Here is a 25,302-nt window from a genome sequence, read left to right as displayed (position 1 = left end):
ATATCTAATGCTTTAATCCAACTTTCTCCATTTCTTTTTAGAGAACACTTATTCCCCAGTTAGTTGTGATCCTGTGTAAAAAGACTGTCGAAGTATGCTTTGAGTTTTTCTTGTATTACAGTAAGCATAGAGTAGATACTTGCTGGTCCAGCTGATTTGCATCTGTGAAACATTTGGTTGTCAGTGTTGGTAAGCACAATCACTTATTCAGCACAAAGTGGGAATTTAGAAAACCATTGAGACTTCCTGAGGAGCCTGCCTACTGTATAGTCAATGATTTAAAATGGCAAGCTGCATTCCTAGTAACTACATGGAATGAGTTTCCTTTGCATATGCAGCAATACAAATCCCAGGATGTTTGGGAAAATGATCAGGAAGATGTTCAAAAAATGTTCAGAAAGATGACTTGATTCAGCTAATGCATAATAACCATAAATAATTTGTGGTGCAACTCCAAGCCATTGATAATATTTTCCAAGATAAGATTTTCCTTCCAGCCCATCCCATCACAGTGGGGACTGCAAACACAGAGCCTTCAGGGTGGAGTCCAGCTGTGCTTGGCACTTTCCAGAGTCAGAGTTTTCTCTGTGTGTTCTGAAGATCTCCTTAACTGTGAGCCAGGGCACAGCACACCGTGTCTCCCCTCTGCCTAGCTTAGGGATCTCCAGGGTAGCTTTTGACAGGCTGTCATTGCTGCTTTGGAAAGCCTCCGCAGAGAATTATTTTCTCCTCTGGATGCAAATGTCCTGACGCATTGGGGCTGGCACAGCCTCTCTATGCTCTCTTTCATAATTTGCCTTCCCACTTAGGTTTTCACCTTGCATAATGGTTTCAGGATAATGCTCCTACATTCACAGATAATCAGGAGAAGAACCGTGCAACTGCACGTGATGGGATGTCACATATGAGCCAAATGCCATTTTTGCTTTGGCTGATGGACTTACTGAATTGCTGCTCCAGAGCCAGGTTTGGGGTTTAGAATATAAACAAAGAAATGAACTCACACAAGAGTGTGAATGAATGCAGCACTGTATTTGTTTTATCCCTCAACATTCTCCAGTTCCAACTCTAGACTAACAATATAGATAATTATACAAAACCACATAAAAAAATCAGGCCCACCTCAAGGCAAACAAGTAAAGCCAGAAAACTCAAAAGTCTGTTTCCTTTTGCCTGAACTGTTGGTATGGTTTATGACTCTTCCCCTCAACAGTAAAAGGAGATGAAGTGGAAATGGCTGTGCTTGCTTGTCTGCTTCAGTCATTAATATTAATTTTCTGGTTGCTTTTATAGGCTTTAAAATTTTATGGTATAGTTCATGGTAAATACTTTGATCTTCTCAGTACATAAAGTACAAAAGGGCTGATGGACAATTTCTAATGCACCTTCAGATTGCAAACACTGGTCCTTGCTCAGAAAATAGTGAAGAAGCCAGTGAATTAGGCTCAGAACAGGCTGTATAATTAACATAATAAAAGGAAAAAGGCATAAAATATATTTTCTGTTACCTATTATTTGGGTCACAGCCCACTAAATTAACCTTCAAATTGCCAGAGATATTTCTCTTTAGCTGAGGAATTTACTATAGAAATCACTGAAAACTAAACCAACAAACAAAAATGTCCTTATTTACAGTTGTTTCCAGGTGAGTCTAACCACAAACTTTTTCTTTTTTCTACTTTACCCCCTTCAAACAAGTAAGACTATAAGGTATGCTTAGTTATAGACCTCCTGTCTGCTAGGTAGTGTCTAGTGCTTTCTTTTGCTAGGCTTTAGGCTTAGAAACATTTTCTACTAGTAAATCCTTTTTAAAAAATAGTGTTTGATAGCTGATGAAATATTTTAGATAGTCAATGCTCAGAATCAAGTAACATTTCCGTGTTCCTCTCTTTCCCCAGTCTGTTTCCCATCTTTACTCACTTGTGCTGTGGAAGGGGAATACTTCTTGACTTCCCTCTGTTGTTTCTCAAGCAGGAGCCTAGTGAGAAAAAAGCAGCGCTGGACATGTCTCTGTTCCTCAAGCTGCAGAAACGGGTTTCAGAACTGGAGCAAGAAAAGCAATCCCTGCAGGATGAGCTGGACAGAAAGGAAGAACAGGCTCTCCGTGCTAAAGCTAAGGTGGACTCCTTGCAGCTGATCAAATGCTGACACCGGAGTGTCCTTTCTTGTGAAACAGTAGCTCTGTGAATGCTGACTGGCTTTCACTAAATCTTTATCTTCCTCTAGCACTTGCTTTGTTTAATGACAAAGCTTAATGTTTTTTGTCCTGGTGCTTAGTTCTAGGGACTGGTGATTTTGTTTTCCAAGGTACTTGAGATCCTCTGATGGAAGACAACAAGAACAAAAAGTGCTTGGGACCTCACTTTAAAAAAAGAAGAGGCTGAAAGGCTGTTTTTATTAAGAAATAGCCATAAGGAAATCTACTTAAATGATGGGGAGAATGGGTAATTGTTCATTTTAGACACAAGTGTTTCAACCAGGATGCATAGCCAAAGCACTGGGCTTACACATGTTAGCTGATTGTAATTTAAATTCTCCTGATTTGGTCTCCTTAAGTTCTTGGAAAATTATGAAACCAGTTTTGGCAATGGTTTCTTACTACATTTCTACCAGTGAATTTCTTTAACATGCTGGGGTTCATCCTACTCTGTTTTGTTGCCAGTGACAGTATGTGATTTTGTTTATGTTAACCATTTATAATCTCAGAAGTAAAGGAGACAATGCCAATATTCAAACTACAGAAGTTAGCAGTACCAAAATGAGTGTTTGACAGGTTTATAGGAAAATAATTTCAGTTCCCTTTTGTTTTCCTACCTCAATGAAGGATTTTTAGTTTTCACACTTGTTTGTATTCTTTCATAGGAGGAAGAAAGGCCTCCCATAAGGGGTGCAGAGTTGGAGTATGAGTCGCTCAAGGTAATTCTAAAACTCAGGTTTCTGGGTTTTTTCAAGTAAGACTCTTGCACCAATTGTATGTGCTGGCATAGAAAATTACATCAGCTCTCCTGTTTCCAAATAGTAGCTGGAGAAACCAGAACAAATATTCCCAGCAGTCATTTCATTGTAGTATTGCTGTTTTTGAGGTGTAGAATGTGTGGCTGGGAATGCAAAACAAAAAGATCCCCTAAGCCAGAGGGAGTTCTGTGTTAAAACACTTGCATGTTAATTTGAGCAAAAATACAATGATAAATGTAGGTATCTTTTTAAAAAACATTATTTTAATTACTGCATATCTTAGACCACTAAAACTAAAAATACTTCCTAATAATGATGCAGAATTTTCTTAGCCTCCTGACCACTATTTGTGAACTTTGTTGTGCACCCTTTTTTTTTTTTTTTTTTTTTTTTTGCTAAGGGGAGAATAAGAGGAAAAAAAGATTGGCAATTCTGTTTTCCATCAAATCTGTCTGATTCATGTGTGTGTGTTCTGGTTCTGGTTTTGCATTTCAGACAAAAAGTTAGTCCTGTTAGTGAAATCCTTCCAGACACTACTGACCATAGTCAAGAGGCCAGGGACACAAGGGAGATTGGTGGATTTCTTGCAGTTACACACCATTTTTACCATTTCTGTCCATAGTTTTGTACCTGTGGGTTACTGATGTGTTGCAGTGCTGCTGGGTGACAAAATTGTCCCTGTTTCTTGCAGCGTCAAGAGCTTGAATCTGAGAATAAAAAACTGAAGAACGAGTTGAATGAGCTGCAGAAGGCCCTCACAGAGACAAGAGCTCCAGAGGTGACTGCTCCTGGTGCCCCAGCATACAGAGTCCTGCTGGACCAGCTGACCTCGGTCAGTGAAGAGCTGGAAGTACGCAAGGAGGAAGTTCTCATCCTCAGGTCTCAGCTTGTTAGCCAGAAAGAGGCAATTCAGCCCAAGGTAAATCACACTCAGCAGCTGCACTGTGTAGGAGAGTTACATTGCATCATTGACATGCTTTATTTATTAACACTGTGCTTGAAATGGCAGAAGAAAGTAGTCTGGGTTTGAAAACTTTCCGAAGTGTAATCCATTGGTCCATTATTAGTGCACAAATCACAGCAGTCTGAATTAGGAGCTTGTATTAATCAACCAGTCTGGGGTTTCTCTGCCAGCACTCATGTGAAGGTGTACAGGCTGTACCAAAGTCTGATCCCCTCAGACTCCTTTAACAGTGCACAAATAATTCTCATTGGGAGCTGTATCATTTCTCTAGTGTGCAGTTGGACTGGAAAATTTAAAGGAATTCCTTTCAATTATTAGTTCAGTAAAAGGAACAGTTTGTTCTGCATCTGTATGATTGCAGGTCAGTACCATTTCATAAAGATGATGTCTGAAGATATGTGAATTCCTTATTATTGCTTGATAGGTGCTGTGTGCTTTTATAGAAACAAGAGTAGATTGCAACCACTGAAATGAATATCTTCTAAAAAGCTCTGATTCTGATGACACAGTTAGGGAAGTAATATCTTTGCAAATAAGAATCATTCAACCTGAAAAGGTATCATGTAAATCAAGGAACTAGTAATTTCCACTGAACTGAGCTATTTCGTGTTTCATAATGGCAACAAGGAATGAACGGAGATGTCATCCTTCCTTTGCTGCTGCAAAGTTATGGCTATATTTGTCCTAAGTAAACTGCATGAAGTCTGTGGTGCATGAAGATGTATAAGTCTTCATTTAAATGATTGACTGTAAAGAAAACAGAACACATTTTTCTGTAGTATTTAGAACATTGTAAATAAATACTTAGTAAATTTTTCCCTTAATAATAACATTCTCAGCAGTGCTGGGATGGATGTGTTGATTTTACAGCAGCTATGAGTATGAGGGAAATAGGAAGGTGACCTGTGGGATGGCCAGCAGCCAGTTTGCAGATAGCTTCTGCTTTTTAGGTTGGACAGCTGCAGCACAGACAGATATTTTTTAATGTTTTGTTTTTCTTCTTTCTTGCCTACCAATTTGATTGCCAGGAGGATAAGGTACACATTTTCTTCTACAATATAAACTAGAACTTCCTAAATGCTAAAATAACCCTCAACAATATTGAGCTGTCATTTCCCTGCCTCTTAAGTAACCTACATGTTCTTGCATTTTTCCTTGATATTATTGAAAAGCTTTTCCCATAATTCTATGTCCTCTGCATCCCCATCTTCATGCTCTGCACAGGGAAACAAGGTAATTCAAAACAAGCAGATTTAACAGTTTTGAACTGTTGGTTTATGAAAACCTGAATATGAAAGGAAGGATTTAGGAATTGGTCTAATCAGCTCCATTATGTTTCTGGCTGAGTATTGAAGGGTAAGGGCAGTGATGCAGGGAGCACTGTGAGCTGGGAATCAGACCTCTGTTAACTTGCAAAGCCGTTATATTTCACAACAGATTAAGTGTCTGTGGTGTGAAGAAGTCCCTTACTTCAGAGTGTTTGCTATCCTCAGCAAGCAGCAAACATTGTGGATTCACATTGTCATCTCTAGATACTTGATGGGAATTGCTGAATGTTTGATTAGAAAATGTAATTAAATACATATAAGAGTATAAGAAACTGAACTGACCCTAAATGATAAATGTTCAGTCTGCTAAAGCTTGATTGATTGGCAGGTGAGATACAGCAGTTTTACTCCACAGTAAATTAATAGTAGAAAAGCCTCAAAGATCTCAAAAGATGTTGGGAATAATTCTTTGAGAGGCTTACATATTTTATTGTTTTTCATATTGGATAACACAATTCATACTAGACACAGATATCTAGCTCCAGAATTTATGTCCATGACATTGTTATTGTAAATACTTTCCAAAATTGTGCTCATGAAAAGAGCATCTGCTTGTTTTGAAAGTCAAAAAGTCAGAATTCCATCTCTTATGTTCATTAAAGTCCTGTGGTACTCCATGGCAATGACTCAGATCAGACTGGCCAAGGTGACTGTTAAAATCTATTAACTGTTTCAAGTTTTATTGAAGAAAAAGTGAAATGCCATAATAAACATTCAAAACTGAAACTAAATGGTAATGTTATGCTATCTAAATTAGAAAATCTCACGCCCTTGTCAATTCTTTCCTGCTTTGACAGTGTATTTAAAATTCATATAGTTCTTATTTTTGAGCTTTGAAAGACTCCATGTAATGCTATGTTTAAGAAATATTAATAGAATTAAGCTGGCAAAACTATGCTGCTTCAGTTTTAGTATTAACAGCTGTTCCTGGTAATTTGAATAAAATGGAAATTCAACGTTCCGTGAAATTTATTTTGTTTCTCTTATGTGGTGAACAAATGGAAAATGTACCCACATACTAGACAGACCGATATCTGACCATTTTTTCATGCATTTATTTTAAAAGATAAACCAAATGGACATAGAAATTAGGGACCAACCTCTTGCTCAGGTACTCACACTTACTTAATGTGGATTAGTGTTCCACATGAATTTAAGGAGCACTTACCGTTGTTAAATTTACTGGAAATTATCATTCTTTTTCCAGCATACAATGACAGATGCTACAATCCTCTTGGAGGATGTGCAGAAGATGAAAGACAAAGGAGAAATAGCACAGGCATATATTGGACTGAAGGAAACAAACAGGTACAAGTTCTCTTTCTTTATTTTGTGATCAGTTGGGGTCTGCTGTGGCACACTGTGTATATTGTGTTCAGTCAGTTCCATCTGTGTATGTCCAGAGAACACTCATAGCTGGGGTTATAATTTGATTTCATCAATTAAATTGTTGTGTGCAGTATTTGAAAGGATTTAGAAATAATGGGGAAATGTAAAATCAAGCTTTCTGGATTTCCATCTTCTTAGCCTCTAATTGCTGCATGGCCCAGCCTGGGTGCCAGGCTGGTTTGTCACCCTCTGAACCAGAGTGCTCACAATAGTCTGCGGCAATGCATTTATTGTAACAGCACAGAATGCTGTAACCAGCTGCGCTGTCACTGAGCACTGAATTGCATCATTCAGAAGAAAAACACATAAACAAGGAAAGTAATTTGCTACATTGTTTTAGAGTGTTTTTTTGTTTCTTTTATAGTAACTGTAATGTAGTGTGTAATGTCCTTACCATGTCACCTCATCACCATCACATATATCTCTTATATTTTTTTAAACACCTTTCTTGAAAGGCAATCTTCCCAGGACTATCATATGCTGAATGAGGACGGAGAACTTTGGCTGGCTTATGAAGGGTTAAAACAAGCCAACAGGTTACCAGACTTCTCAGAATGTTCTTTTTTTCTTCATTTGCATCTTCTTTTCTAGCTAACTGTACCCCTTGCTATGGGTTTGCTTTAGCTACAGTACTTCTATTGCTTTAACAGATAGAAAAAAATTCAACACAAATTATACAAGTTATACAAATCAGGAGTTTCCTCAAACCTAGTTCCTAAAGCTTTCTACTTGTCAGGTTTTATGATTTAAAAAGTTTAAGATGACACAACAGCCAATACATAATTCATAAGAATACTTGAACAAAAGTAGGCTGTAAAATACCAGAAGCTCCGCAGCTGGAAAGTATTTGTAGCCATGTACTATTTGTGTGCCTTTACCCCAGGTTTCAAAATTGATATTCCTTACAGTTTTTCAGCCTAAAGAAGCATAACCATTTTAGTAATTACTAAACTGTTGTTTAAGTAGCTTCAGAGTACCCTTAATTTCAAACTGAAATAGGTCTTAACTCTCCTTGTGTCTCAAGTTCAGTAAATTAAATGTTTTTCTCCCATGTCTCTCCACACCAGATTCAAAATGTAAGTCACAAAATAACCAAGAAAGAGAAGTAATCTTTAGTTCCTCATGGTGCTGTTGAAGCCTCAGTGGGATCACTGTGGTCTCTGCAAGGACTGTGCTGCTCGTGGGGCAGGCAGAGTCGCCTTGTCAAGAACTGCAGCTCTGGCTCTGTATGCTCATCTGTGTCCCTGGCTTCCAAAATGCTCCCTAGTCTTGTCCTGACAACTAATTCACTACATCAGCACTGCTGATGTTCTCCATTTGTGTGCATTTGGTAGCAGTAACTACAGAAGGTGGTATTTTCAATGACTGCTGCTAACTAAAGTCCTTCCTTTTCTGATGCTAACACGTTTTACCCCTAACATTGTTGTGTAAACCTGTGAAGATCTAACTTAGAGCAAGTGTTCTGCAGAGCAGGATGGGAAGTGCTTTGCTCTGTTCCTTTTGCCTCTTGTCCTGGCACTGCAGAGACTTTATATTAGACAGCAAGAAGCTTTATATTAAATGGCAGAGCAGTGCAGGTAAATGACTATTTGCCTTTGTGTGTTTCATCAGTCTAGTTACTAATAAATGCCTTATGCATATTTAAACCCTGAAATATTGTCTAATTGAACACTGGTAGTCACTAGTATGGTCATTTCCTGTGTATGTACAAAATTATGAGTCAGAGCCCTTGGACAGTGCCTTCCAAGCAGGAGTTGGTCCCCCAGCACTGCCTGGCATGAGGCTGGTATGTGTTATCCCCATTTCACAATGAGAAGAATTTGAGATGTGATGTGCCCAAGGGGAAGGAACAAGTTAATGGTGAGGATATACCTCCTGAATTTCAGTCCTGAGTTGGATTCTGTTGTTGACCTTTCATGCATTAAGGACAACCCTCTGAAAAATGGTTAATTTAATGTAAAAATAAAGATTATTTATGTGCATTTGCAATTAAATGGTTTCTGACTGAAAAAGTCTACTCTAAAAATATTTTCCATTGTTAATATTGCAAGGTGCTAGCTTAAGTGTCCATAGTGTCATCTTCATCTAAGACTATTTGATTTGTTTAGAGGTAAAACTTCTTTAAAGCCCCTTCAATCTGAGAAGACTTAGCTTTACATTTATTGCCACAGTGGCACCACGTACAGTACGTGTTCAATCAAAGGAAACGCAAAGCAGTGTCACAATTAGCTTCTCTCTCTTCACTTTTTGATCATGCAAGCCTAATTTAATTAGAAGGCATACTGAAGGGTTTAAAGAGGACTCTGCCTTTTTCATTTTCCTTTGCAAGCCATGGCTAATTGTTCCTGAGCAGCAGCTAAAGCTTTACACTCCCTCTGAGAACTGGGGATGTAACTTTCTGCGTGTGTTCACACAAACTGTTGCTCACCCTCCTTAGGCTGCTGGAGTCTCAGCTTCAGTCGCAGAAGAAGAGCCACGAGAATGAGCTGGAGTCTCTGCGAGGTGAGATCCAGAGTCTGAAGGAGGAGAACAACCGGCAGCAGCAGCTCCTGGCCCAGAACCTGCAGCTGCCTCCAGAGGCCCGCATTGAAGCCAGTCTGCAGCACGAGATCACCAGGCTGACTAATGAGAACTTGGTAAGGGAAATGTCGCTGCAGGAGCAGGCACCAGGACTTACAGACCTGCCCCACCTCTAGGTTCTTATCGTTTTTCACATGGCAGCTTCCTGCAAAAAAATTGCACCAGGGTAGTGGTTCTCTTGAGTGTAAGCTAATGGGAGAGAGAGGCTTGTGATTGCTTCTGAAGTAATAATGGTTCAGGAAATTGGTTTGAAGTTTGGGGCATGGAGGAAGCTTGTGGATCCCAGCTTCCAGCTGGTGAGTTTAGTCATGGCTGAATAGAATGTTGATATCCAGGGAAGTCATAAAAACTAACAATGCCAAGGAGTGGTGTTTCCCCTGAAATATGTTATTTGTTTATTTCATTGAAAAACTCTGATGTAATTCTTTAATTATTTAATGTAATTTATCTTCCCATTTCTCTCTTCCCTGCCTGAAGCGACACAGATAATCCACCATTTTACGAGCTCCAGCTACTCAGTATGATTTGAAAAAAGAAATAGTTCCATAAAAAGAAACTTGGATAGAAGTCACTTAACTAATAGTTGATATTCCATGTGTACTGCACAACATTTTTGTGTGAAGGAGGGATTGGGCAAAACTCCCTACCATCTTCCTCAAAGGAGTATGTTCATCCTATATGGGCTACTTAATTTCCTGAGAAATCTTCCAAAGAGACCTGTGTTGGAATATGTTTGGCTTGTTATTGGTAAAGGGAAACAAGCTACTTCAGCCAGAAAAATCCTAGTTGTGAGTGTCATTTCTCCAAACAAGCCACAAACAAGCTTGTGTTTCCTGCTAATGTTCATGACAGAAGTTATCACTGTTGGAGTCTTGTCTTAATACCAAAGATTTTGAGCAAAGTATCAGATAATTCAACTGATACATGTTGGAGAAATGGCTAAAACTGTAAGTTTGCCTCAGCAGCCACAGTCTCTCACTGGCAAAAGTAGATGGTGAATGTTTCTGTCTCAGCAGCTCCCTCCTGCTGCTTAGTCATATGTTACAATTTTTAGCCATTTTTCCCCCTAGAGACCTACTCATCACATTGTGTTCCCAAGACAACACACAGTCATGTAATTATAGCCCAGAGGAGTTCTCTTTGTTTTCAAATACACTGAATGTAATTCTACTTGTTAAATATAGACTCATTCCTTAGTATTTCACTTCAGATGTTAGAGTATTGCAAGTCCACTCCAAGCCAGGTGAATGTTTCAGTTCCACTCCTAGCCCTGGAGTGGAAACAATTTGCAGTTTTCCAGATGCCATGTCAGAATTGTAGTGTTCACTGCAATCCCATCTTGATTAGCATAAGAAAATGTCCTGTCCCTGTTCTCACAAAGGTTGTATTCCATGCTTTCACGGTCCTAGTATGGCTCATTTTAAAAAGGTCTGACTGTTCTGCTAGTCATCTACATCAGCTTCTCTCTGGGAGGTGCTGGCATGAACACAACTAAGGCCTAGACTACCGAAACACAGGAGATTCTTGATCTTGTTGTATTCTGATTTAATCTGTACAGTGCTCACTGAAGTTTCAGTGTCTCAGAGGGAGGGAGAAAACCAATCCTGTCCCTATTTTTGCAGTTTTATGAGGAGTTGTATGCAGATGACCCCAAGAAGTATCAGTTGTACCGGATTTCCCTTTACAAGCGGATGATTGTATGTAGTTCACATGAATGCTGTTTCTCTGTTGTCTGGTCGCTGTTTCTGAAGCACTAATTGAAAAGCAGGCTGTCTCCTTTTCTCCCTTTCAGAGGAAATCCCCCTGCAGAGAGCTTCACGATGCCAATTACTTCCTTCACTGCTTTTTTTGTTAATCTTAGTGTCCTTTGTGTAATCTGTGTTTCTTTTTGATGCACAGTTTTGTTACTAATACAAGCCTTGCGCTGTGAGCAAAGCAGTTTCTTTTTGAATATTACTTAATACTGCCCTGGAAAAGAGGTACCTGATGCAAAAGATGTTCAATTTTCGAAACTATTTTTTGGTTTGAAACTTTGTTACATTTAGATTCAGTTCAGAAAAGCAGAGGACTGATGATACAGATCCTTACCAAGGTGAATAATGCAAGCAATCCAGTCACAGCCTGAATTTATTCTTACTTTAATATTTTTCAGAAATGGAAAATATGAAAAATGACAGTAGAGATAATTTTTTCATGGTAATTAAAGACAGCACCATATGTGAGCTTGAAAGAATGTAATTTATGAGTTTCCAGATCGTAATGAGATGTGAAATCTGTTAAATTTGTTTAGAGGAACCATAGAAAAAACTTTATTCATCCTCACGTGTTCTGAAATCATATCCCTTCCCTGATACACTCAAAACAGTCTGTCAAACTTACGTATATATTTTTGTTAATTTCGGGAGAAAGTGTTTTATCTGACAACAAGTGTGTAGTGTTTTAATAGGATTTCTGTTGTAAAATTGAACAGTGCTTTGGATGCGAAGCATGGCCTTGATTTTGTTGTCAACAGGCCTGTTATCTTACTGCTCAAGTATATTGTACCAGCTTGTAAAACTCTTTTACTACATGATTAAGGTTTGTGCCCATGCTGCACTTAAATTTTTCAGTACTTCAGAAGAGATGTAGTTTCCCAGATAATGCTTTTGATGCGGGGAGTTTACAATCCCTTATGTTCTTACCAGTGCCAAGAATATTCCTCATGCTTAGGAGATTTTTCTTCTAAGCTGCTTTCCAACACTCAACCTGAAATGGCTTTCAGGTTGTATGAGCTTGAGGTTTTGCTTTCTTTAGAAAAACTTCCACATTTTAAATTACACGATTATTTTATGTCACAGAACTAGTCAAAGATGGATTTCTGGGCAGTGTTCCTTTGAAGGACAAATACAGTTTATTAAAAGAGTAGGACTTTTAGGTGCTAGATGTTATTCGTCTAGAATAAAAACATGTAAGAAACCAGTTTCAGTGTAAGGAAATGTGATGATAGCAAGGGAAATGGCAGAGCAGCACAAGAAATGGTGTTTGGATGTTTGATTTGGTAAATTTGAGTGCAAGTTACAGTCTTTCTAGGAATCTCTCTCATCTTCTCATAACATGGATAAGTCTGAATAAGGAGTCAGTCTTAAGGACAGGAGTAAATGGTGCAGAAATACATGATAACTGTTTAATAATTAAGAAAATAATTTCTGTGAGGCATTTGGAAGAGCAGGGAGAAAGCATTAGGGAGATGTGTTTGCAGCAAAATATCTTCTGCTATATGAACTGACCTCATTCTGAGTGTCTGCAGAATCTACCTGCCTATGAGCTTTGCCTTTGTAATGCTGCATATAACTTAATAATATTTGCAATATTTGGCTTGTGTTGTAGGCAGTGTACCAGCTTGCAGCCCTCGGCCAGAGGATGGCACTTCTGTTCAGCTTTCCTCCCTGCCTCATAACTCTAACAGCACTGTTTTTGTCTCTGTCACACAGTACAGGATTGTTCCCATATCTTAACCTTTCCCTTATTTTAATTTACAGGATTTAATGGAGCAGCTGGAAAAGCAGGACAAAACTGTTCGCAAGTTAAAGAAGCAGTTGAAAGTATTTGCTAAGAAGATCGGTGAACTCGAAGGTACTTTTATATTTTGAGAAAGATTTTGGTTTGCTCTGTGATCTGATTGTCATCATACCCATCTGTTTTAGCAGTTGTGAGTTCTTCAGTAGCTTTAGCCACTGTAATTTGAGAAACAGGATGTATGCTCAGACCTCTATGCGTTCCTTTAGGAACCTTTAGAAATTTTATTGAGAAAAGGAGATTGATGCTTCTCTGAAGGCAGAAAGTATTCAAACATCAAGGAATGTTTCCTGCCCTGTTTGTGTACTCAAAGACAGTATGTGGTTTAGTCAAGAGAAAAGCAGTACTAAATACAAACCAGGCAAAAATAAGTTATCCAGTTTTCCTTAGAATGTGAATGTTAGCTACTCAAACGAAGTGTTTTTTTAAAAAGTCCTACAGTATTGTTCAGTTCCTTCTCTGGACAAGATCACAGTAATGTTCATACATAATACAGAATGGGAAAATGCTCCTGAAAATATAGTTTGGTGTATTTATTGCCTAATTAACTTAGAAGGACGCAGTGGGTCTGACTGGGATGGAGTTAACTTTCATCATAGCAGCCTGTGTGATGCTGTGTTTTGGATTTGAGTCTCTAACACTGCTGGGAACATACCAGTGTTTTGGCTACTGCTGGGCAGTGTCAAGGTTTTCTTTTTTTCCCACTCTGTCCCCTCAGTAAGCTGGGGTGGGAGGGCACATGGGCACACAGCCAGGACAGCTGACCCAGACTGGCCAAAGGAATATTCCATATGCTTCACCTTCTAATGTCAGGAACCACAGGAGGGTTTTTTGCACAGCAAGGTAGCTGTTGTGTGAGACTGGCTGGTCATCAGTTCCCTTGGGATTGGGGTTTATCATGAGTGATTGCCTTTGCTTTGCTTCCTTCCCCCCGCCAGCCCCTTTTCTTTCACTTACTAAACCACCTTTTTCTCAACCAACGAATTTTCTCAGTTCTGCTCTTAATATTCTCTTCCCTGTCCTGCCAGAGCCAGGATTTATCTTAGGAATGTTACAGAAATGTCTCAGGTATGTATTGGTTTCACTGGAAAAGTAATATTTCTTGTCATTCTCTGTCTGAAGTGGGCCAGATGGAGAACATATCACCTGGACAAATCATTGATGAACCTATTCGTCCAGTGAACATTCCGCGGAAAGAAAAAGACTTCCAAGGGATGTTGGAGTATAAGAAGGAGGATGAACAAAAACTTGTCAAGAATCTTATTTTAGGTAAGTATCTTTCTCATTTGTGGTCTTCTCTGTTTCCGTGCACTCGAAAAAATGAATGATGAGAGCACAGAATTTGCATTAGGAAGTGAATAGCTTGTTTTGGTTTTGACAGTGTTCAGTTTATGTACAGTTCCTAAATGTATATTGTAATCTAATTATCCTTCCTGATGAGTATAGTACATATTATGCCTGCATATTTTTAGCAGGCATATTATTATCTTATGATTATCTTATTCTGTTTTTTTTATCAAGAAAGTGGTTTTTAGTATTGCTGTGAGTTTTCACTGGCCAAGTGTATATATCTATATATGCATGTATATGCTATTAACTGAGGGGGTTGCAATTACCTCATATAACATCTTCTAATGACTTGATACTTAACAAGACAATGTGTGTTTGTTTTTCCCAAGAGCTGAAACCACGTGGGGTAGCTGTCAATCTGATTCCAGGACTACCAGCATATATTTTGTTCATGTGTGTGCGCCATGCAGATTACCTTAATGATGACCAGAAAGTGCGGTCGTTGTTGACTTCCACTATCAATGGCATCAAAAAAGTGTTAAAGGTTAGTTAGTCTGCTTAGTTTAGAAAAAAAACCCGTTAAATTAAAATTCGCTTTTGGTTTTATGTTGGGAGAATGAGGAAAAGGCTTTTAGTGAATTGGCTCTGGATTTGTGATCAGTGAACTCCCACTGAAATCCCAAGAGTTGTGTTAAAAATATAACAAATTACATTGCTGGCATTTTATCCAAATAGTAGCAGAGATGCATTGAATTAATGGGAAAAGAATTACCTTCTTTTTGGTTTGAATAGTCTCTCTCCTCTGAAGCTCAGCTTAAAAAGTTTTGGATGTAGTCAGAGTTTGCAGAGTGAGTCTTCGTTAATCTTCTTCAGAGCACTTAAATAAACAGCATCATTTGCAGTTTTGGTTAACAGATTCCTCATTTGCTTCACCTACAGATTACACTGATGATAATATGTTACTGCCCAAAGTCTTTGCAAGGAGTTGGCTGGGAGAGTTTGGGCCAGGTGTATCTTGAAGGCATAATTAAGACATAAATATGTTTTATGCTTACATAGTTTTTTATTTTTTAAATGAGAGAGATGTGTCAAAAGCCAAGCCTTTAATCAAACTACTAATTTTTAAAAAAATACTTAGTAAACAATCCTGCTGGAGCTTAGATATCCATAGGAATTTTTAACATTTTTAAGTGAAAGAAGTGCATACTATGGTGCTCTAGAAGCATATACTTGATCCTCTGTTCTTTGGTGAGAAGGGTTTGTTGTTTTGTTTCATTTGCCATACCAGGCTGCCAAAATGGTTATGAAGTAAGTAGCATTCATCAAAACTGTTGTTTCCTGCTCCTCCTGCTGGCTCGTTATCATTCCAGTCTTCCCTGCTGGGCTCATCACAAGAGTCATTGGGTATTTTGGGAATACAGTCACATTGCCCTTTGATTTCTGCCCAGAGCAATTAGGATGGGTCTATAAAACACAGAAGGATCATCCCTGTGGAGGAAATCATATTCATGAAAAATACTAAGGAAAACAGGGAGGGTGTTAAATGGCACTTTGCCAAAACCCTTGCTTTCCTAATTCATTACTGTAATACACAAAGTTTTGCAAAACATCAGAATGAGGATCTACCAGAAAGTGTATTTTAAGTGTTTAGTTGTGTGTCTTGCATTCTATTCTTTTATTTCTCCTACCAGTCTTTGCTGAACTGTGTTTGTTTATATCTTCAGAAAAGAGGAGATGACTTTGAAACAGTGTCCTTCTGGCTGTCGAACACCTGCCGATTTTTGCACTGTTTGAAGCAGTACAGTGGAGAAGAGGTAAGCAGTGCTCTTACTCTGGTCTCTCTGCTCTCCAGTACTGTTGTCAGCACTGCTCTTTAACAAATATTGCATAAAAGATCTGGTCATAGTCTTTTAAAATGGCCACACCTTTTGGAATGATGGTGGCAGCATCAGTGGAGAGCACAGGGATATAAGATTTGAACCAGCTCCCCTTTATTGCAGGCTGGGACCCAGAGTCTAGTTGAAGGTGGCAATGGGCTCCCAAAAGGGTCAGCTCAGATCAAGCAGGAGAATCTGGCAGCTCCTGTTACGGTTTTTAGCAATGATTCACTGCACTCCCTATAAAAAGGCCATATTATGCCCTTTAGGCATAGTATGGCAGACCAGTTGATGTTTGGAGGCTCTGATATGCCCAGTTCCTCTTTCAAGCTTAACTGGGCTTTTAGCCATAGCCAGCCAGGTGAAAATGCCCATGCTGGAGTGGGAGGGAGTCTTGCCCACCAGAAAACTGGCAGAGTTTGTTCCTGTATCACAGACCTGAAGTTTTGAGTTAAGGAAGCAGATGCTGTGAGCATCATACTTGAAAAGGAAATCCAAGCATTAGCCTCAATCAGACAAAGTTCCAAACTAAAATTGTGAGAGGCTGTAACTTAAGGTATTATTTGTCAGTTGCATGAAAGAAAATCCAAATACTGGGTTTGTGTAATATTTTTGTGCCCTACTGAAGCATTAATTTCTGTTATTTTATGAATTCAGGGGTTTATGAAGCATAATACACCTCGTCAAAATGAACACTGCCTCACTAATTTTGATTTAGCTGAATACAGACAAGTACTGAGTGACTTGGCTATTCAGATCTACCAACAACTTGTCCGAGTGTTGGAAAATATTCTGCAACCAATGATTGGTAAGGCAAAGTTGAATTCCTTAAGCTTCACAACATAGTACCGAAATGAAAATCGTGATGGTGGTAGTAGCCATGTCTCATATTTTTTCCTAAACAGTAGAGTTTCAGTAATGGTTCTTGTGGTATTCTGTTCATAGATGACAAGGACTGTTCTGGACAGGTTGGATAAGATTAAAAACTAAACTGTGACTGGTTCTTCTGGCAGTGCCAGAATAAATTGGTATACCTTATTCATACTTGGCATTTGCAGGAAGAAGCTGTCTGGGCAATCTGATATTTGTTGCCCTGTCGAGAAATATCCTACTGAAAAATTAGACTTTAAGTACATGAGAACTCTTAATTGAAATTAATATGGAAAAAAATGTTTGATTGTTGTTATGGACAGCAGTGAGGACTTAAATCACAAGCAGGGATAAAGCTAACAGTCAGCGAGGGTTTTTTTTTTTTCATTAAGAATACTTCTCATTTTCTGTTCAGACAGTACTTCCACAGAAATGTTCTTGATGATTTCCAGTCACAATATTTAGAAGAATGGAACAGCTCTCAGTTTGCTGACTCTGCTGGTCATTTGACCCTGTGAGGAAAAAAGTACTTTCCTGAGCTAGATTCAGACTGTCCTTTTAAATACGCATGCTGGAATCTTCGTAACAGCCCTGTGAACTTAGATTTTGCAGGACATAGTGGGACACACAGTTTCTGGAAATCATGGTAAACTGTGGCTAGCAGAAAGCCCAGCCTGCTCTCTCTCTGCTTGGCTGTCTTGCACAGTATGCTTGTGTCCAACAGTTTTCAGTCATTCCTGTAATGGTGTCCATCAAATGCAGTTTCAGGAATGCTGGAGCACGAGACCATCCAAGGTGTCTCAGGGGTGAAGCCGACAGGGCTGAGGAAGAGAACCTCCAGCATTGCTGATGAGGGCACCTACACCTTGGACTCCATCATCCGGCAGCTGAACTCCTTCCACTCGGTGATGTGCCAGCACGGGATGGACCCAGAGCTGATCAAGCAGGTGGTGAAGCAGATGTTCTACATCATCGGGGCCGTAACGCTCAATAACCTCCTCCTGCGCAAGGACATGTGCTCCTGGAGCAAGGGAATGCAGATAAGGTGGGACAGCTTGCTACGGTTCTCTTCAATGCACTGCTGGAGGTCTTATTGGACTCTTGACATTGCTGAGTATCATTTTGGTGGGGCTGCAGATATCTGGAATATTTATTTTTCCACACGCAAACATGTGCAGATGATGTTAAACTGATTTGGGTGAAATTCAGTTAAAAACAGCTTAGTTGACTTTGGCCAAATCCTGCCTGACATTCAAGGAAATGTGGCAGAAGCAAATCAAAAAGTGTTTCATTATCAAGTGGGAATCAGAACTGTAAGTGAAATGTTGGTAATTGCTTCCTCAGCTTTTAGAGATTAGCAGACATACCTGCTGCTTTTTTTCATATACTGGTGGTGCAGTGGACTTCTTGTCTACACTAGTTTGCTGCATCCTGAGGTAAAGCCATCTGGATTTCACATCATTTGTCCAATGGATTTTACTGGCATATGTCAGGAAATTTAGCCAGGGCATTCCAGTCCCTTAATTTACCTCCCAAAACCTCACTGTACATAACATGGATAAAATCTCATTTGCCTTTCTTCTTACCACATTCACACAATTAATAGGAGCAGAAACAAATGGGAAAGACTAGTTAGTGGAAACCTTTGACAGTAGTTTCTAACTGTTATGAAAGTCAAAATCCCTGCCTTAATTGAAAGAAAACAGTGTGAAGACAAAATAACAAGAAGGAAAAACACATAAGGACAAAGAGGCAGCACTGGGAAAGAGAAATTGCATGTGCTTTCCATTTATCCATAATCAAGCATTAATGTTCTTCATGCTTTTACCTCTTTATACAGATACAATGTGAGTCAGCTGGAAGAATGGCTACGTGATAAAAATTTGATGAACAGTGGGGCTAAGGAAACCCTGGAACCCCTCATCCAGGCTGCACAGTTGTTGCAAGTAAAAAAGAAGACGGATGAAGATGCAGAAGCCATTTGTTCAATGTGCAATGCACTGACTACTGCCCAGGTGAGCAAATCCTCATTGTCTGTCTTGCTGTGCCTCCTGTGCAGCTCTCTGCTCTACTGGTGTTTGCTATCCCTGCCAGCACTGCTGTCACACATGAATTGGAGGTTTCATACTTTGCTTTGCTAAAACAGATTAAGTTAGAGGTGTGAAAAAAGGACCAGACCTTTTTGAGTCTGGTGTTTGAGATAAGTTTTGAACAAATGAGGGGAAGCTCAGTAGATTGTGCAGGGTGCAGTGCTATACACAGTCTCTCAGATTTTGAAAATCCTCAGAGAAAAGTCTTCATTCAAAGACATCTCTGTACTCCAGACAGCTTTGCCTAGGATAGTAGGAATTGATCTTTCTGCCATCAGGGTTGGTATCCAGCCAAGCTGATGGACAATTCAAACAGAGCTGTTGTCTCTGAGTCTGCAAACAAGAGTGTAAAGTTACTGTACCCATTAACCTCAAAGGCTGAACCAGGTGGATCTCAGTAAACAGACTCCTATTTATGAGAGCTCAGATTTTGTACGGATATGTTGCACTCCTTTTTCAAGCCATACTACATTTGCATAGAGCTTGTACAGGAATAAATGGACCCAAGCATCTTTGATGCTTGCTGAACAATTCTCACCAGGAAAAGGAAAAACTTTCCCTTTTTTCACAGTTGTGTCAGCACTAGCAGTTGCACTGATAAAGCCATTTTGATTGATTAGTTCACATTACTGGAAAATAAGTTTTCTACTGAATAAGAAGTTAGAATTCCTAACTAATGTTAGGAATGTGTTTTAACTTTTTAACAAAGTGTTTTGACGTTTTAATAAAGGGAATAGTAAAACATCTAAGAGATTTTTTTTAATAGGTTTTACAAATTTCACCCATATTATTATTATTATTTAAAGTTCTTGTTATGTAATTCTTTGCTTTGATGGTTTTAGCCCTGCTTTTAGAGAAATAGTTCACTCTCTTGAAAAACAAAAAAAGTTGTAAGACTACAGGAGGTCATGACTACAGGGTCAAAGTTAGGGTGAGAAATACATCATGTTTTCAGGAGTGGGTATGAAAACAGTTACTTCTTGTGTGATTTTTCCATCATTTGGTATTTTCATCACATATGTAGAAATTCAGAGTTTCTACCTCCAAAGAGCATATGTTCTGAAGGAGGCAGTCATTTAACATAGCACTGAGCAGGGTGATGGAATTCTGCATTAATCAATAAAGCAAAAAAATAACAGATACTTTCAAATAATTTTCTTTTTTAAATAGCTAATTTTAAAATGGTATTATTAGTAATCATGGATGTGTCTGTCGATTGATCAGTAACATGAACCTGATTGTTCTTCTTCACAGATTGTAAAGGTTCTGAATTTGTATACTCCAGTTAATGAGTTTGAAGAGAGAGTCTTGGTGTCGTTTATACGTACAATACAGGTATGTCTGTCTTTCCATCAAAAACTATTTGACTGTTTCTAAGAAAACCTCTGATAAGCCAAAATCACTTCCATCTTGAAATACATTCATGAAAAGGAATAAACTATGCTTTTTAGCTGTTGTAGTTTAACAGCACTGAAAAGGTGATGTCAGCCTTAAAATTTAAGCAATCACAAGTTCCTGCCTCCAGACTTACATGGAAGTGTTAGTTTCCCTGTCAGTGTGTATGAGGTTTTCAGGTGCGAGGTTTTTGTGCTTATTCATCTTTGTATATGTAAGCTCACTTGTATGAAAACTTTTCAAGCACTAAGATTAAAATATGCAAATTCACTCAGACCTGTGTCTGCATGTGAAGTTCTGTGCTTTGGAAACTGAGGCATATATCTATACCAAAATTCTTAATTTAGTCCTTCCAGTTTTGTAGATATTTGTGAAAATGAGAAGTTTGAAAACTCCAAAGAGAAGCAGCCAGTAGAGCAAAATTAAAGAAACAAACATGAACTTTCTGGTCTATTAGAAATTGAATTACAGCACAGCAAAATAAGGGGGATTTGGAAGGTAGAACTGAGATAAAGCTGTAATTCCACTTACTGAAAAGGTGGTTACCAGATACTGGGCAAAATCTTCCTTTTGCAGGGAATTTAAGTATTCCCAGATTGCATTGTAAGGGGGAGATGTGCAGAACTGAAGCTAACCAAAGTAACTGCAGTTTAATGGCACAGTTGATGTAAATGTGACAGGTGAGCACAGAGTGTGTGTCTGCACACACATCTGTAAGCACAGATCATCTTTGTAGGGTGATTGTTAGCAGTAGATTGTTAGCTGCATGCTGATGCCATCACTTTCTTATCTTTGCAGGTACGTCTGCGAGACAGGAAGGACTCTCCTCAGTTGCTCATGGATGCTAAACACATCTTCCCTGTTACTTTTCCATTCAATCCATCCTCTCTGGCTTTAGAAACCATCCAGATCCCAGCCAGCCTGGGCCTGGGGTTCATCTCACGTGTGTGATCCCGAGGATGTCCTGTCAGTGTTAGGTGGAGAACCAGTTGCCTGATGCCTGTACCTGTTCAAACATAGTGAGCCACTAAACCCACGTTTTCTGAGCTGCAGCCTGTCTAAGCCCAGATGTGTAGTTAAGGTAGCTGGGAAACTGCACAGCAGCACAGGCTGGATGCTCATAGAAAGATGTGCATTTGTGCTCAGTCATTGCATTTATAAGGACATCACTGATTCTTACATTTGCAGAGTATGGAAATCGGGCTTGGACAAAAATTGTGTCTTCAGCTGTCTACAGACATTTTTAGATCTTTAGTAAACATATTTAAATAGTGTAAATTAAAATCCATATGTAATCTTCTCATAGGTGGGGACCAATAGGGACAGTCAAAGTCCTGGACATGGAAGACTTGAAAGTAAGGCATTTTGTAGTAGAATACACAGTCACGTGGGAGCCTGTTACATTTAATTTGTAAAAAACTGGAATGGAAAAACACAAACTGGCAATATATAAAGTTATTTCTTAAACCACTTCCTCATTTATGTCAGTTTGACATAAATTGTAGTGATAAGTCTTATAGCTCACTATATGCTCTTAGGTGTTCATTTGTTAGAACTGTGGTTTACCAAGCAAACTAAATTGCTGCTGCATATTCTGTTGTTTTAAATGTATGACAGTATCATACTAAGCACTAAAAATAAGATACTTCATTTTTTGTTGTCAACCTTATTTACAGTCTGTTGCAATCTGTTATTTTAAATGGATTTTTGCACATTGTATCAAGTAACACCTGTAGAGGAAAATGGTAACTAAGCACAAGTAGCACACTGGAAATTATAGGTTTAGTTATTTTTTAAAGTAGTTAGCTAAAAATACAGGATCTTGAAGCAAACGATCAGAAGTCAGTAATGATTTTAGTATTTATTTAGGTTATAGAGTCTGTCTAATGTTGTTCTTTGTTTGCAGACCCCAGAGATGACAATGTGTATTTTGAGTATAATCTCTTGGTTTTTTGCCACTTAAAAAAAAAAAAAAAACAACAAAACAACAGAGAAAAGTCTTCTTTCACACTGGAATATGAGAGGAAAAACTGTAATAGAAAATTTCTGCAGTAGCCCAAGGCTCTCATTCTTAGAAAGGTTGACTAACAAGAAAGTTAAGTAGGATTTGACTATGATGCTGTCACTTGACTATGATTCATGCTGATTTAATGGTTGGAAATCAGAGTGCATAAAGAGAAACTGAGTTATTTTGAATGTTGCACATTTTACAGGAAAGGTTTTTCTCTCACACATCTTGGATCTGCGATATAAAATTCACATTTCACAATGTGAGGCATAAGCGCGGAAGCCTTGTGTAAGGGGTTCCAGTTCTGTGGTGTATGGTTCAAATATACATGTAAAAATAAAGCCACACACATTGCTCAGTTGCATTGTGCAATATTTTTAATGTATTATAATAATCTGCATCTTGGTGTTAACATTAATTTATTTTACAATATTGATAAATAACCTGGAGGTACACTATTAGACTGTTCGGTACTCCTCTGTTTGCCTGCAAATTCACAGAGAAAAGATTTGCTGTTAAGCAGACTGAAACATTTCAGTTTTGTTTTACTTGAGAGGCAGACATGCTGTTTGTATGGTTGCTAAAATAGGAAATAAAGACAACATAAACTTCGTCAGTATCATTTTAAGATGCTCGTAACATCTTATATTCAAATGACCCATATTATATTTGATGGATCATGTCAGTTCCAAGAATTTATACTGGTAAAAGGGTTCTGAATGATCTTTGCTAAATGATTTAGATTGTTTTGCTCTGCATCATATACCAAACACTCCTTTTTTCAAATGTTACTTGATTTCTGAAATTCTGGCTGCTATGAAATGGCTCCAAATAAGGTGTAAGGTCGTTTTCAGACTGTCAGGGTACTGTACTTGTGAGAATGTAATGGCAAAGCCTTCACATCCAGTAACAAGGTTAGGAAAGAAAACACATGAGAACATGCTGACCTACCAATTTTTTTCTCCTATTGAAAAACAAACAATTGGCATTACAGTATGTTCATACTGTAGATCAGGAAATGTATCCACTACTTCAGCATTAGTGTTTAAAATGTATGCCTAAATGTATTTTTGTTTATTTTTTGTTTACCTGTAAAAAGCCTTATTGTATTGTTTCCTTAAAAAAAGTAGTGTTTAGTAATTTATAGGTATCATCCTTAAACTCAGTGGTTTGACTGCTATTACTTTTATATCACATTAAAAGTATATGCTGCTTGACATGTTTTAAAGGAAAATATTTTTGAGTTGGAATAGATGTGTAGTTGGTAATTCATCTAACATTTTACATGGCAGTATTTTACATGCACTTTTCAGAAGTAAAATTTCAGTGTGAGTATATAATAGAACTATCACCTTAGGACTAAAATCTCTTTAACCATGGAATATAATGCAGAATTATTTTAAATTTTTTTTCCTTTGAATCATTGTTATGCTCTTTTAATGTGGACATATCTTTTATATTTTAATTTATTATCTATTGAGATGATAGATTTTATCAGATGCTGGAAAAATACTTGTCAATGACCCCTTAGAAATATATACAGTTATTCTACAGATTTTGCACAATAATTACCTCATTCAGTTTGGTGTATTTTTATTCCAGTGATCATTTTATTCTGATGTTTAGGACACAGTCTTCTATCCAAATTTTGAAAACTTGCTTCTCACTCTTCAAACTAGGATAGAACATAAAAGTGCTTAAGTCAGTTAAAGGAGATTAATCTGTTACAGGGAAAAGTAGCATCAGCTTCATTGAAAGTGGATTGATAATCCAGCAACGTTTGTTCCCAACTTGGAAACACCAGCAACTGCAATTTGAAGGTCTATATGTAATTTGTGATTTAAACTGAACACATTTCAAATACCATACTAAAACTACGACTAAACACTTGGGTTTTTTAGGATGCTGATACTTCATGCAGTGAGTAAAAGCCTTTAAACATAGGTTTTCACTTGTTGCCACTACAGTACATAGAGGAAAAACAAAACATTGTCAGAATTACCTGAGCTCTGATCCGTTGTAGTGTCTGATGTTGTACTTAGTAAATGTATGCATCATAAAAACTGTAGACTAATAGCTATCACTGGAAGATGTCCAAATAAAAGTACAACTGTACAGTTTGTTTCATATTTTTTGGGTTGGTTGGTGGCTCGTGAGCTGGGTGCTGGCACAGACAACACATGGTCACAGGGTTCCCTCTCTGCCTCCATGGCAGGCTTGGTGTTGACTGCCAAGGGAGTTGGTTAAAATCTGAGGATGTGTAAATACACACCCAGATAGCAGCACTGTGCCATAAATTGCTGTGCTTAAAGGGAAATACCTTGCTCAACGTGACCCATTTCTGGTTAGGGCGTTTTGTCTATTAACTGTTCCTGAAATAAAATTTGAGTAACTTCACTAGAACTTTCACTTGTGTGCCATGAAAGCTCCTCATATCAGGTGGGCAGGGCTGGTGGGTCTTGGCATGTATCTGCCTGCTAAAACAGGGCACTGCGGTTGTTCAAGTCTTCTTCCTCATAAAGGGTATTTGACTGTAGCACCTGCTAGCGCTTTGAACCTTCTAAATGCACTCAGAGTTGTTAATTTTTATCTTATTCTGAGCTTGTCACAGAAATTCCTTTGCAGTGCTTTTTAGGGAGGTGATTAATGTTCCTGTTGGGTTTTTTGCTGTATCAGGACTGCTCCCTCTGGCACCTGCAGCGTCCCTCTGACACCTACATTATTCACGGTCCCCAAAGGTGTATCCGAGGTGCCGGCTGTGCCAGGACGGTGACTGGGAGCAGACAGAGCCGGGATCCTGCTGCCCGTGGAACCTGCCCCGCTCTGCCAGGCGCTGCGCTCCCGGGGACAGGGCTGGAGGGACAGGGACAGGGACAGAGCCGGCAGGCAGCGGGGCAGGGGCAGGGACAGGGACAGGGACAGAGCCGGGGCTGGCGGGGCAGGGGCAGGGACAGGGACAGGGCCGGCAGGCAGCGGGGCAGGGACAGGGACAGGGGCAGGG

The 25,302-nt window shown here is 38.8% G+C and overlaps 1 protein-coding gene across 1 annotated transcript in view; it reads left to right on the top strand.

Moving 5' to 3' along the window:
• The window catches only part of MYO5A (myosin VA), a 107,246-nt gene extending 82,830 nt beyond the window's left edge, over positions 1-24,416 (top strand). The window contains exons 26-41 of the mRNA XM_066328452.1: positions 1,975-2,118; positions 2,863-2,916; positions 3,647-3,874; positions 6,455-6,555; positions 7,092-7,172; positions 9,074-9,272; positions 10,839-10,913; positions 12,735-12,828; positions 13,894-14,040; positions 14,451-14,605; positions 15,786-15,875; positions 16,596-16,746; positions 17,571-17,853; positions 18,649-18,823; positions 20,153-20,233; positions 21,092-24,416. Coding sequence (XP_066184549.1) covers positions 1,975-2,118; positions 2,863-2,916; positions 3,647-3,874; positions 6,455-6,555; positions 7,092-7,172; positions 9,074-9,272; positions 10,839-10,913; positions 12,735-12,828; positions 13,894-14,040; positions 14,451-14,605; positions 15,786-15,875; positions 16,596-16,746; positions 17,571-17,853; positions 18,649-18,823; positions 20,153-20,233; positions 21,092-21,244 — 2,211 coding nt within the window. The 3' untranslated portion in view covers positions 21,245-24,416. The remainder of the gene's footprint in view (positions 1-1,974; positions 2,119-2,862; positions 2,917-3,646; positions 3,875-6,454; positions 6,556-7,091; positions 7,173-9,073; positions 9,273-10,838; positions 10,914-12,734; positions 12,829-13,893; positions 14,041-14,450; positions 14,606-15,785; positions 15,876-16,595; positions 16,747-17,570; positions 17,854-18,648; positions 18,824-20,152; positions 20,234-21,091) is intronic.
• The last annotated feature ends 886 nt before the right edge of the window (positions 24,417-25,302 follow it).

Source organism: Sylvia atricapilla, chromosome 13 (genome assembly GCF_009819655.1).
Source record: "Sylvia atricapilla isolate bSylAtr1 chromosome 13, bSylAtr1.pri, whole genome shotgun sequence".
In the NCBI taxonomy this organism is placed as follows: Eukaryota; Metazoa; Chordata; class Aves; order Passeriformes; family Sylviidae; genus Sylvia; species Sylvia atricapilla.
The sequence above is the reverse complement of the archived record's forward strand: the minus strand, read 5'-3'. Positions and strand labels throughout refer to the sequence as shown.